Here is a 13,676-nt window from a genome sequence, read left to right on the forward strand (position 1 = left end):
TAAAACATACCAAAAATCATCAATTGTTCAAATAATGGTCATGATATAGACTCTAAAGTCGTTATTTGTCTAACCCCTTTCGTGTCTTGGATACTAAAGTACATTAGCAGCAAAGAGAAGTATGTTTTGTTTGTTTAGTGTCCAGAAACCCACCTCCCTGTCAAACTGTCATTACTAAAAAAGTAAACTAATGATTTACTTTTGCACCTGGTGGGCGTGTGCTTCATTCCGTCACACCCAATTCATGTGTAGAATCAATTGAGTGGCAATGAGGAAACCAATGTGTGTGACAGAATGAAGCATGCACAGTGGCAGTGCGAAAGTATATTATCAGCACCAAATGTGACAGCTTTACAATTTTGTTAAAGGGAAAGTCCACCCTGAAATTAAGTTAGTTTTAATAGGAGTAGAAAAATGAGAGAAACAAGTCAGTGAAAGTTTGAGCAAATTCCGATTAAAAATAAGGAAGTTAGGATTTTTGAAGTTGTGATCAATCAAACACAAATTGGCAACTCTATGACGTATCATGCGAGCTCAACTTCCATTTGCTCAGTACTAAAAAAATCTAAAATTTTCATTTTTTCTCAAGAAAAATTTCAACCATACATGCACCCTAAATATAATAATTTCAAATATGTTTCTATACTCCCCCTGCAAGGAACAAATATATATTCCGTCATCAATAACGAAGAAAACATGATTTTATGGAATATTATGCACAAAGCAAATTAAGGAGAGCTCGTATGGTAAGTCACAGAGTTGCCAATTTGTATTTGATTGATCACAACTTCAATAATTCCAAACTTTCTTATTTTCATTCAGAATTTGCTCAAACTTTCACTCACCTGATTTTCTTATTATTCTGCCTCTATCGAAACAAACTTATTTTGGGGGTGGACTTTCCCTTTAATGTTAATGCAATCCAAACACACAATCCCTTGTCCTACACTACTCTAGGTTGATAGACCTCTATACGTGCATGTACAAATGTGAAATGGTGTTAATAAGAGGAAACAAGAAATGTGGTCTGTATATAAACTTACATTGAGATGGTCTTTTGAGAACTTAAAATACTAAGTTCAGGTTTGATTGTATTAAAACACAGGTGTGAGGTGTACCGAGGCCTGAAGCAACATGGACTACCGCTACGTAGACCAGCAAGGGTCACATAGAACCGGGTCACATGAAGATCAGCAGGGTGGTTTGACACATCATCAGCAACATCTACAACATCTACCACACTTCAGTCATCAGCACTCTCTGCAACCTCCACCACATCAACATATGCACCATGTGTCTCAACCTGTGTTTGTTGCTGCTCCTCATGGCAGCAGGGAAGTTGCTTACAACAGCAGGAGACAGAGCGGGCAAGATCTACAGTCTATCCTAGAAGGTAAGGAGAGTTCATGACCTTCGGAGAGAGGAGATGTGTAGGAGGGGGGAGGGGGGTGGGGTAAGAGGGATGACAGGGAGGCAAGAGATGAGGGGGGGGGGGGTTAAAAGAATATACATGTACATGTAGGTCATCAACCAAGATAGGAATATGCCCCTGCAGGAAATGTGAACACATTCACCCTTGTCTGAAATTGAGTGAAGACAGTCACAACTATACTAAGACTGCTTCTGGTGTTCTTTATGCTACGGTCACAAAGCTTCGTACGAACGATAATTTTGTACGAATCTCCCTGTTTTTCCATTGTCTTCCTAAATTTCCATTGTCTGCAAATTGTTTGTACGGAGTTCGTAGCAGTTTGTAATAGCATTTGTGACCGAGGCTTTAGGTACAGATTGGCATGAGAAACATTTGTTAGTGATACCTAAATCGTGGTTGTTATTGACACGGTGGTCACTATTAACAGCAAAGTGGGTCTCTCTCTATTGGACAATTTTTTTAATTTGATTTTCCAGTGGCTGGTCTTGTCCCTGTAAGACCTCCTCCTCCTGCCCATCTATCTCAACACCCAAACCAACCAGATCAACAACGTCAGCAACAAGCAGACACCAGACCTATGCAACTCATTCCTGATGGACAACTCCAACGAGACTACAGCAGCAACCCTCCTCCATCCCTCCAGCAACAACAAGAAGATTATCAGAGAGACTATGGATCACACCACCAGCTTCAGTCATCAGGCGTCGGCTCCTCACGTCAAGACGCCTCCGGCATAGTGGAGATCGTTGATCAACCCCAGCTGACCAGTCAAGAAACTCAGCAGAATAATGAGGATAGCGACCTGGAGCCACCTCCTAGTATCATCTTAAGAGAGAAGCAACGTCTAGGGCCGTTACCACCGGCTTCATCACCACCTAAACTTCAAGGTAACAAATAAAATGAGGATTATACTCCTTCTTCTTGATGTTGTTGATCCCCATGGAACCTTGTTGCATAGGCCTTCTTTTGCAGGCGTTTTCATTGTTATTGCCATGTGATATTTTGATGTTCAACTTAACCCAAGTTATAGTGGATTGATTCTTATTAGGTGGTCTGTTATCAACAGACCACCTATTGATTTCGTCAGAATTTTCTTTATTATTATTTATTTTTATTTCTCCCCGTTTTTGTGCCCTGGATAACTCAAGTTTGGTTTAGTCAATTTGATTCAATTTTAGCACAGTCATAGGTCATTGTCATGACACGTGACAGGAACATTTTCAAGGTCATCATGTCATCGTGACGTCATCCAGGCGCCATTTTGTGTAATCACATTATCCATCATATCTTCATGATGCGTACTCAAAGTTCATTCATATTCATATCACATATTCTTCAGGTCAAGGGTCAACAGGTCATGTCATCAAAGGTCACATAAAGGTCATGACGCGCGCGTATGTGCGCGTCAAAATTTAAAATTGCTCAAAATCACTTAACTACTAAAGGAGAGTACGAATCAGGTCATTTGAAGCATTTCAAAATTTTCCGTCCGTACTTGTCCCCGCGCGCGGTGCGCGCGCTCACAACGCGCGGAAAAGGTCAAATTCAATTTGTTTACATGATTTAGATTCCTCTTACCGTAAATGACAATTTACATTAATTTCAGTTACTCTTGACTTTTTATAAGGCCGTGAGCGCGCGTCAAAGTTCAAATTCCGCGCGTGCTGCTATGGGCAATATAATGTAAATTTGATCAAAAACATGCTACTTTATAAATCAAAATAGCTCTTCAGATAGTCCGTCGACCCCCGATTTTTATATCATGGTTGGAAAGAGCATGAGTTGGAGATATGATTTCATACCACCCTGACTCGTACAAAGTGTAACAAAGTCAACATATTGACATCTAAACTCAACAAAATGTATTTTGTTGATGACGTCATTTTTGTCTTTGTTTAATTGAGATTATCTCACTTATCGGTCATCGATCTTCTCCCAGATTTTGATATGTTGTAGCTGAGATAATTCTCTATCATTTAGATGACGTCATCATAGTTAAATATTTGATTAAAGGCGACAATGCATAATTTGTCATATTTGCGTGTTATGTCTATGGGAGGTCACTTATTTCAAAACATGAATCTGCATGACAATGTGTTTTGACCAGTATCTCGGTTGTTATTCAACAGTTTTCTCCTAAATTTTAGTATGTTGTCGCAGAGACTATATGTTATCTAAATCACCCCTCATTTTTCCGATAAGATGTCAGCATCACGCTCATGATCATAATCATCATCATTATCATAATGATGATAATCATCCTCATCAACATCATCATGATCATCATAATCATTACTATCAAGATCATCATCATCATAATCATCATTGTTTACATGTCTATATAACTTCTCCCTTTTTCAATATAGTAAATATTATAATCTATTATAAGACTTGAAGACAGACCACCTTATTCGTCTTCGTGACGAATTAAATTTCTAGTGTTAGTATTGTGCTTATATATAATACTAAGGCTGCGACGGGTAGTCGAATGCTCGAGTACCCGCACGGTTGATAACTACTCAGGTACGATTTCTCGTACCCGAATATTCGAGTATTCGCTTGTGAGCCTGGGAGTGTACTCGGGTACCTCATTACACTGTTGTGCACAGCCCTATATGATACAGATGCAAAGGGCTTATATGTGATAGTAGCATTACCAATATAAAGGATTTAGATTGACAAAGTTATGATTTTGGGGTACAATTTATAGAAGTGTTGTGGTCTAGTGGATAATACACCACCTGAAGATCGCAAGGTACGGGGTTTGAGTCCTGCCGCGGCACTAATGTCCTTTGGCAAGACGTTAATCTACATTTGCCACACTCCACCCAAGTGTTAAATGGGTAACTGGTAGGATGCGAAAATTAATATGGTTGGATGAGCAAGTGGCGCTTGTAAAATGGCGACTGGTCGGAATTCTCCCAAGGGAGTGGAGAATGTGCATACATTGTGTGCGGGTAAACCTGAATCTGATGACCGGGGTAATAATTGTATTAAAAACAAAGTATTAGGCGCATTATAAATGTGAGCTATTACCGTAATTAACGTTGTATAAACCGCCCTCGTGTATTAACCGCACACCCTTTTCGCCCTTTTTTGTTGTTGCCAACTATGTCGGCAGCAAGCCAGGTCTGTGTTAAAAAACCCATGCGGAAGGCCTTTCATTTAACTGTGAGGTGCAGTTGAATGTGAAAGATCATTAATGTAAATTAAAAAAACAGTAGAGGACCTAGGATAGAACCTTGTGGTAGGCCTATGTAATAGAAGAAAAATTGGAGGACTTTCAAACCAAGATGACAGACAAATTTGAGTGTTGTTCTAGTTTCCGACTGGTGAGTCAACACACCAATTACTGAGCTGGGAGACATTGCCAGGCATAGCACCAGGTGGAGGGGCATAAATCGAAACTTTAAAAAATAAAAATAAAATTGTACCTGTGTATAAACCGCGCCTCCGACTTTAAATTTTTTTTGGTGACAAAAAAGTGTGGTTAATTACGATATTGTTATTTTGTTGTTGTTGTTGTCCAGATCTTGTTTACTGCTTTGCTGAGAATGATAAAAAGAAGGTGATAGGAGTGAAGGCCGAGAAGACGTTTGAGAAAGGTTATGAGTTTGGATCTTTCCTGGGAGCTCTGGTAGATGAAGCCGCTGGATGCGTAGAGGAATCATCTTGGGAGGTAAGTACCATGAAATATTTATAACTAGACCACTTAGGGAAACAAGAAGATGGTCTTTATAGGCAGGTGGTCTTTCTATACCAGTGGTAGTTTGACTGTACCATAAAACCTATTCAGACCTTATAATTACTTGATTTTAAAAAAATCCTGATTTTGTTTTAATTTTTAATTTTTTTTCACCCAATTTTGTTCTTGTTCTTGTTCTTCTTCTTCTTCCCGATTTTATCCTGATTTTCCCCTTATTTTCTATATTCTTGCCTATTTTTGCACAATTTTCTTACTTTAAAGGGGGAAATGTTGTTAGATGCCATTCCCCCCCCCCCCCCGAATCCTCTTTTTTTTTTTAAACTCAAGGGGGGGGGGGGGTCATGGTTGAGGGAGAAAAATGGTCTTTGATTATTGGGGGTCTGGCTTGGTGCACAAATTCTTTGATCAGTTGAGTTTTGGATGCCCATGTGTCCCTGTCAATGTTGAGCCCTGATCAAATGTGAGTTTTGTTTTAGATGCTGCTTGTAAGTGTCGGCTTGCATGGTGATGTAGATATTCAGTAGGCTTGCGGGTGCTCTCTCTCTCTTACATGGTGCACCCACAAGCCTACTGTATATGAGGTTTGTTTTGTTTTGTTTTTCAGCTTTGCCTGCAGGGCAAGATTCTCTACTATGTAGATGGCAAGTACAAACGCAATGAGAACTGGCTGTTACACGTACAGTGTGCAAGGAATCTAGAGGAACAGAACATTGAAGCGGTGCAACGCTACGGGTACATTCACTTTCAAACTATCAAGGTCATAGAGCCAGGAACTGAACTGAGGGTCTTCTACAGTAAGGAGTACGCCAAGCATGCAGGTTTCAAGGTCAAATTAAATGACCTCTGCTATAAGAAAGGTACATGCATTCAGATCATGCTGAGTTGAAGGTCAAATTAAATGACCCCTGCTATAAGAAAGGTACATGCATTCAGATCATGCTGAGTTGAGGGTCAAATTAAATGACCTCAGCTATAAGAAAGGTACATGCATTCAGATCATGCTGAGGTGAAGGTCAAATTAAATGACCTCAGCTATAAGAAAGGTACATGCATTCAGATCATGCTAAGGTGAAGTTCAAATTAAATGACCTCTGCTATAAGAAAGGTACATGCCTTCAGATCATGCTAAGTTGAAGGTCAAATTAAATGATCTCTGCTATAAGAAAGGTACATGCCTTCAGATCATGCTAAGTTGAAGGTCAAATTAAATGATCTCTGCTATAAGGAAGGTACATGCCTTCAGATCATGCTAAGTTGAAGGTCAAATTAAATGATCTCTGCTATAAGGAAGGTACATGCATTCAGATCATGCTAAGTTGAAGGTCAAATTAAATGACCTCGGCTATAAGAAAGGTACATGCATTCAGATCATGCTGAGTTGAAGGTCAAATTAAATGACCCCTGCTATAAGAAAGGTACATGCATTCAGATCATGCTGAGTTGAGGGTCAAATTAAATGACCTCAGCTATAAGAAAGGTACATGCATTCAGATCATGCTGAGGTGAAGGTCAAATTAAATGACCTCAGCTATAAGAAAGGTACATGCATTCAGATCATGCTAAGGTGAAGTTCAAATTAAATGACCTCTGCTATAAGAAAGGTACATGCCTTCAGATCATGCTAAGTTGAAGGTCAAATTAAATGATCTCTGCTATAAGAAAGGTACATGCCTTCAGATCATGCTAAGTTGAAGGTCAAATTAAATGATCTCTGCTATAAGGAAGGTACATGCCTTCAGATCATGCTAAGATGAAGGTCAAATTAAATGATCTCTGCTATAAGGAAGGTACATGCATTCAGATCATGCTCAGTTGAAGGTCAAATTAAATGACCTCTGCTATAAGGAAGGTACATGCATTCAGATCATGCTGAGGTGAAGGTCAAAATGACTGATTTTGTTTAAACTTTCACTGATCTGTTTCTCTAATATTTTCTGATTCTACTACAACCAACTTTATCAAGGTGGACCTCTCCTGTGAGATATCACAAAATGAGGCGATCGTCTTCCATTCCTATGACTTTGTTGATAGATAGTGCATCAAGTTATTCATGAAACAGCAATGTACGAGAGCTACAATATCAAGAATGTGTTTTACAGTTAGTTACTGTTCAAGAATTTCCTCATGTTCCATTGAAGAATGTACAACAGTGTAGACCAAAGAGTGGTTCATTCTGAATGCGCTCTTACCCTACTACACCTTGTTTATGGGTGGAAAAGAGGGTCATAATTATTATTACTAGGGAGTGTTTCACAAAGACTAAGATCAAGTTTAAGTTGGACTTAAATATGGCAGGCCGTTCATGCCACTGTTTGCTCTCACCATTTACTGGCAATGGCCTCTCAAGGGTCGTACAAATCATGGTCACACATCTACAGAATTCAGCTTTTTTTAAGGTTCATTATTGAAGGAAAAAATATGATCTAAAGATCATAATTGAGAGACCAATGGTGAGAGCAACCAGTGGCATGAATGGCCTGCCATATTTAAGTCCAACTGAAAGTCGATCTTAGTCTTTGTGAAACACACCTCTGATGTCTTTTGTCTTACAGAGACATATTTAAGTCCAACTTAAAGTCGATCATAGTCTTTGTGGAACACTCCCCTGATGTCTTTTGTCTTACAGAGACAAATTTAAGTCCAACTTAAAGTCGATCTTAGTCTTTGTGGAACACTCCCCTGATGTCTTTTGTCTTACAGAGACATATTTAAGTCCAACTTTAAGTCGATCTTAGTCTTTGTGAAACACTCCCCTGATGTCTTGTCTTACAGAGATATATTTAAGTTCAACTTAAAGTCGATCTTTGTCTTTGTGAAACACTCCCCCGATGTCTCTTGTCTTAAGCCTCGGTCACAAATGCCATTACGAACTGCTACGAACGCCGTACAAACGATTTTCAGACAATGGAAATTCCGGAAGACAATGGAAAAACGGAGATTTGTACGAAATTAGCGTTCGTACAAACCTTTGTGACCGTTGCATTACAGAGACATATTTAAGTCCAACTTAGAGTCGTTCTTAGTCTTTGTGAAACACTCCCCTAATGTCTTTTGTCCACTTCTTTTCATTCATACAGAGACGGACAATTTCCAGTGCAAGGAGTGTCAGTGTTTCTACAAGTCTGCTAAGCGCATGATGAGACACATGAAGCTAGCCCATGACAGGGAACACACAGGGGAAATACGACCTCTCTTTACATGGGAAGTCAAGAAGAAGCTTACTGAAATCAGGCAAGCGACTGCGACCCATCACATCAGGAGTGCGGACAACCGTTTCATCTGCGTGACGTGCGGTAAAGACTTTCCTACCGGAGGCCGGCTAACGGCCCACGAGACTTTCCACGATTATGCGGGCGGAATGTACGTCTGTGACCATTGCGGAGAAGCATGCGAGAATGCGCAGATATTGACTAAGCACATCTTGAAGCATCAAGCCCGTCCATTTAGATGCGAGGTATGCAGTAAGATATTCACGTCCAAGAATAACTTACGCAGGCATGAACGTGAGATGCACGGTTGGAACAGTAACAAGTTCTGTTGTCAGAATTGCAAGCAGGAGTTTGAGGATTTAGCAGAATTCAAGAGACATCAGTGTAAGGACACCAGCAAAGTGATGCGGAAAGAAGATGGAATAAAAAATGATAAAACTACAGCCGCTGATAAGGTAACGGATGAAGACGGAAAGGAGAAAGTTTCAGATAAGCAAGCAGAAGCAGCTTCGGCATTTCCCGTTGATATGCTTGGAAAGCGCTTCTCTTACTTTGATCGTCCGCGACCTTACAAGTGTCGCCATTGCGGCATGAAGTTCCGTCAGTACAACCAGAGGAAGTATCATGAGCAGGAGGCCCACGAAGGGAAGGGTACCTACCAATGTCCTCAGTGTTCACAAAGGTTTGCTACACGGTGTAACCTCGATGCTCATCTCAAGAAACACAACCCGGTCAGACCTTTCCAATGTGAGCTGTGCCCTCGCACCTTCGCGTCGGCCAGCGCCTTGACCAACCATCAAGGAGAACACACAGGATTGAAACCTTACAAGTGCACTGTGTGCAGTAGAGGCTTCCGAACGCAGAAACTCATGGGTAAGCATCGCACCCGCATGCACGGCAAGCGAGAGAAGCGCTTCTCCTGCAGCTACTGTGACAAACGCTTCATGGAGCGCTCTAGCTGGCGGAACCATGAGAGGCGTCATAAAGGTATCCGTCCCTACGTGTGTCTGGTGTGCGGGAAGGGGTTCTCCAGTAAAGATTCTATGGTGGTTCATCAACGTGTTCATACGGGAGAAATGCCATTTAAATGTGAAAAATGTGGGAAACAATTCAGGAATAATCACAACCTCACAGCTCATCTATTACATCATACTGCAGAGGGTCATTGAGTGAGTTCATACGACAGAGAAGTAATCTAACAGCTCATCTATTACACCATAATACAGAGGGTCATTGAGTGCGTTCATACGACAGAGAAGTAATCTAACAGCTCGTCTATGACACCATACTACAAAGGATCATTGGTTGTGTTCATACGAAGTGTGGAAAGTTAAAGAATAATCACAACCTCACAGCTCATCTATTACACCATACTGCAGAGGGTCATTGAGTGAGTTCATACGACAGAGAAGTAATCTAACAGCTCATCTATTACACCATACTGTAATTTATAAAAAGTCTAAAATACTTGATTTTTCACTTTTTATTATATGTTTAATTTAAAGCTACAAATGGCTCTCCATAAATTTTAAGTCCAACTCAGAGTTAAGTTTGACTTAGGATCTTTGTGAAACACCACCCCCTGGTGACAGTCACCATGGAGGAACTGGAGGTTGAATGTGTTCTGACAGCAGGAGAGTGGTTAAGAGATGATGAATAACCACAGTTTTATGCAGCTCACTGGATGTTAGAGAAGGCTTTGGATGTGTTCATAGAAAAGAAAAGTTGTATACCAATTAAAGTGACTCTGTAACATTGTTGAAGGTTGATGAAAAAAATGCATCATTTTTGTATGAAATTTTACTTATTATATTCCTTCTACTGTACTAACCCTCTAACATGCACAGAATTCTCAAAAAAATCTCAAACCACAAAGATATTTATGGTTTTCTTTGAAGGCGTCAGTGTGCGACACCCTCTAACAGTAAATTCTCCCAATAATTTTTGAATTTTCCCAACCGTTTTTCAATGAAAAAAATGACATAAAACAGGCTTTTTAAAAATCTTTCAACACTTAAATGTCTGGATTGGTATAGAGCCAATTCAGTGCTTTGTGACAATTTACATTCACGTAAAAATGTAATTAAATTGTAATAATATAGTTGGGAGAATTAAGGAATCGATCAGATCAGTGTTCCCCAATTTTTATCATTGATAATGGTCCGTTTTCACTCAAACTTTTAGATTATCTTAAATTGAAGTCACTACCTTAGCACTATTTTCTCTCATCTGAACAATGCTACCAAGTCCCTTTAAAGGTACTATGTCCCATTTGCAGGCCAAAAAAATGAAAAGATTAAATTCCAACGGCATTTGAAGGATAATACTAATTTAGAACTTCCCTAAAAAAGGTGGGGCTTGAAAATGTCTTCAAGTGGGAAAATAACGACAATTAGTTGTCAAATCGACTTAGGAGCTATAGAGCCAATAAGTAATAGTCTTGATTTTTAGACCATTGTACCGAATGGTCATTCGTTTTATGCTGTGCAAAGATTCAATCAGTTTAATTTTGGCCATCAGAAGAAGTGGGTTATTGATGTAGACAAATGCTCATGTACCCTTTTCATCTCATTTTATGTATGTTATTACCAAAGAAGAAAAAAAAGCCAGCCAGTCACTCAATAGTGAAGTCTAGCATGTAAATGGGTTTCCTTGCATAATTTGAATATTAGGACACTGCTAACTTTTAAATTTCACAGATAGGACATACATGACATATTCATAATTCCTGCAAAGTTCTAAAGAATTTGAGGTTGGCTGCAAAAGGGACATACATGTAGTACCTTTAAGAATGAATATTTATTTCCATTTCCCCTCTGCACATGGTAGACTTTAATAAACTATTTTGTATAAATAGTGACTTGGTCATTTTTTAGATATGCCCGTTAGAAATTCATAATTCTGAGCATTTTAATAAATTATCCAAATCATGAAGTGTGAATTGATTTCATAACTGTGTATAGTTATTTCATACTCCAAACTCTGAAGTGAAGTGAGCAAGGGATAACTTTTATGATAATAATAATAATCTTTTAAAGTCCACTCCAAATTGTATTAAGTTAAACCAAAAATGGAAATTCTTTTAGCCCAATTGATTGTGAGCCCGGCAGCCACTGAGCAGTGCCAGATCGACGTTGCTCTATCCCTTATTGTTGAACGCCAAACAAGGTAGCAGCAACTCCCGTCTTGTAACGTCTTTTGGTATGACGCGGCGGGGGTTCGAACCCACGACCTCCCGGTTGTGAGGCTCTACTGACTGAGCCAACACACCGGTAGTGTGTTGGCTCAGACAGTGACAGCGAAAACTCCAATACTCAGCATCAAATGCCAAGTTCAGTGTCAAATTCGAAATACACATACAGTACAAAGCAACAGTGTTTTATTTCAATATTTGATACAGGTCAATGACTTGCATTCATTCTTGTTACATGTATGTCTTTAAATTACCTGTTGTTGTGAATTATTAGTTGTGTATAAACCGGTTGTTCGTGTACTCAATAATTCACAAAGAATTTCATGCTGTGCTATGAATAGTCAATGAAACTGGGTCGTAGTGTCTTGTACTATTGTGGAGGTCTGTTTGATATTACTTTTCATCAGAATTTGTGCTCACATTAGCAATAAGTTGTAGCAAAGTCTACATCCTTCTTCACACATACATGTACCATTTTAAACCACCTGAACGAAAATGACAGTGCAATTAATAACATTTAATGGGTATGTTCAACTCTTAATATGCCACACAAATACCGGTAATCCCAATTGTATTCACCATGGATAGATACATGTGTATAACAAAGGTTTCTAGGGAAAGATTAATGAATACCAGTGTTACAAGGATTGTCACTATGAATATGACGGACAAAGAAAGCGGACAAAATATACAGTTCCTCGGGTAGACAAAGGAACATCCCTTCACTGCTATTATGTAAAAAGTTAATATGCATGTGACACCTGTTCTACACATTTTTACATAAGAGCAGTGAAGGGATGTTCCTTTGTCTACCTGAGGAACTGTATATTTTGTCCGCTTTCTTTGTCAGTCATGTTCACAGTGTGTCATGGAGCTTAAGTCTAGACTGTGCAAAATTGAACTTGTGGCAAACTAGCAACTGTAAAGCAACCAAAGTCTTCATGACTGAAAACTCTCTATAGTTCGGACATCGGTGTATGCATGTAAATGTACTCTGTGACAGAATATTCACTCTTAATGAAAGGAATGTTTATCAAGCAAGTCAAAATTCTAGCTAGTTGTACATGTGTACTTTCATCATAATTAAGCAATTAGTTTGCATGCTTTTATTTATCACCTAAAGGTAGAGAGTTGATATACTGTACATTTGTACCTAGCTGGTGGTGTTGCTTCATATTTATGATCATAAACAAAGTACACAAATAATCCTCTAGTAATTGCAGACTTTCAAGAACATTTCTACAAAAGAAGACATTTCATTTCCCTTTGTGGCTCTGTCTTCCCCCAGGTGACACCACCTGGGAACCATTACACAAAACTTGTCATCAGTGACAAATGACAGTTTTTGTTATAAGCTGGTGAAGTCCTTGCTTCTGATTGGTTATCATCAGATTGGTTATCATCAGATTTGTCATCGATTTTTGTCATTGTCATTGAAAAAAGGCTTTGTGAAACAGGTCCCTGGCTGAATGGCAGTATTATGCATTGGATCCAAGGTATGTCTTTAATGATAAATGTTGAGTGACTACTTTTTACATACTTCATTTGTTTACTTGTATGCTAGGTGTAGTACATTCTTTTATACAGCAGCGTTGTTGATAGTCGGTGTGAAATAAATTATTAAAATTGAAGGAAGGACTCAGAATTTATAAAATACATACAATGACTGCCTATGTTATTTTGTTTACTATTTGTCTTGATCTTTCTCCGTTTCCCTTTGTCTTCCCCTCGTTCTCCTAATCTCTCTCTTTCTTTTCTCTCTTTATTCTCTCTCTGCGGTAAATGTTGCCGTAAATATGCCCACTTTTAAAGCAGAAAAGTTTTATGAAACTGATAGTGGCCACTGGAAGTTTTATGAAACTGATAGTGGCTACTGGAAGTTCTATGAAACTGATAGTGGCCACTGGAAGTTTTATGAAACCGATAGTGGCTACTGGAAGTTCTATGAAACTGATAGTGGCCACTGGAAGTTTTATGAAACTGATAGTGGCTACTGGAAGTTCTATGAAACTGATAGTGGCTACTGGAAGTTTTATGAAACTGATAGTGGCTACTGGAAGTTTTATGAAACTGATAGTGGCCACTGGAAGTTCTATGAAACTGATAGTGGCCACTGGAAGTTTTATGAAACTGATA

The 13,676-nt window shown here is 39.1% G+C and overlaps 1 protein-coding gene across 1 annotated transcript; it reads left to right on the forward strand.

The window, feature by feature from the left end:
• The first annotated feature begins 937 nt into the window (after nucleotides 1–937).
• Nucleotides 938–9,696, forward strand: LOC115920767 (zinc finger protein 678-like). The gene is made up of 5 exons (XM_030977367.1): nucleotides 938–1,393; nucleotides 1,909–2,319; nucleotides 4,963–5,111; nucleotides 5,743–5,995; nucleotides 8,216–9,696. Exons 1-5 carry the CDS (start codon nucleotides 1,135–1,137, stop codon nucleotides 9,514–9,516), a joined length of 2,373 nt encoding a protein of 790 aa, XP_030833227.1. The 5' UTR covers nucleotides 938–1,134; the 3' UTR covers nucleotides 9,517–9,696.
• The last annotated feature ends 3,980 nt before the right edge of the window (nucleotides 9,697–13,676 follow it).

Source organism: Strongylocentrotus purpuratus, unplaced genomic scaffold, assembly GCF_000002235.5.
Source record: "Strongylocentrotus purpuratus isolate Spur 01 unplaced genomic scaffold, Spur_5.0 spur5_scaffold_1, whole genome shotgun sequence".
Classification (NCBI taxonomy): Eukaryota; Metazoa; Echinodermata; class Echinoidea; order Camarodonta; family Strongylocentrotidae; genus Strongylocentrotus; species Strongylocentrotus purpuratus.

Excerpts from the sequence above, each read along its gene's own strand:
- LOC115920767 (XM_030977367.1), top strand. The coding sequence starts at position 1,135 with ATGGACTACCGCTACGTAGACCAGCAAGGGTCACATAGAACCGGGTCA. Across the intron at positions 1,394-1,908 it reads TCTACAGTCTATCCTAGAAG|TGGCTGGTCTTGTCCCTGTA; the intron begins GTAAGGAGAGTT and ends TTGATTTTCCAG. Across the intron at positions 5,996-8,215 it reads TGACCTCTGCTATAAGAAAG|AGACGGACAATTTCCAGTGC; the intron begins GTACATGCATTC and ends TCATTCATACAG.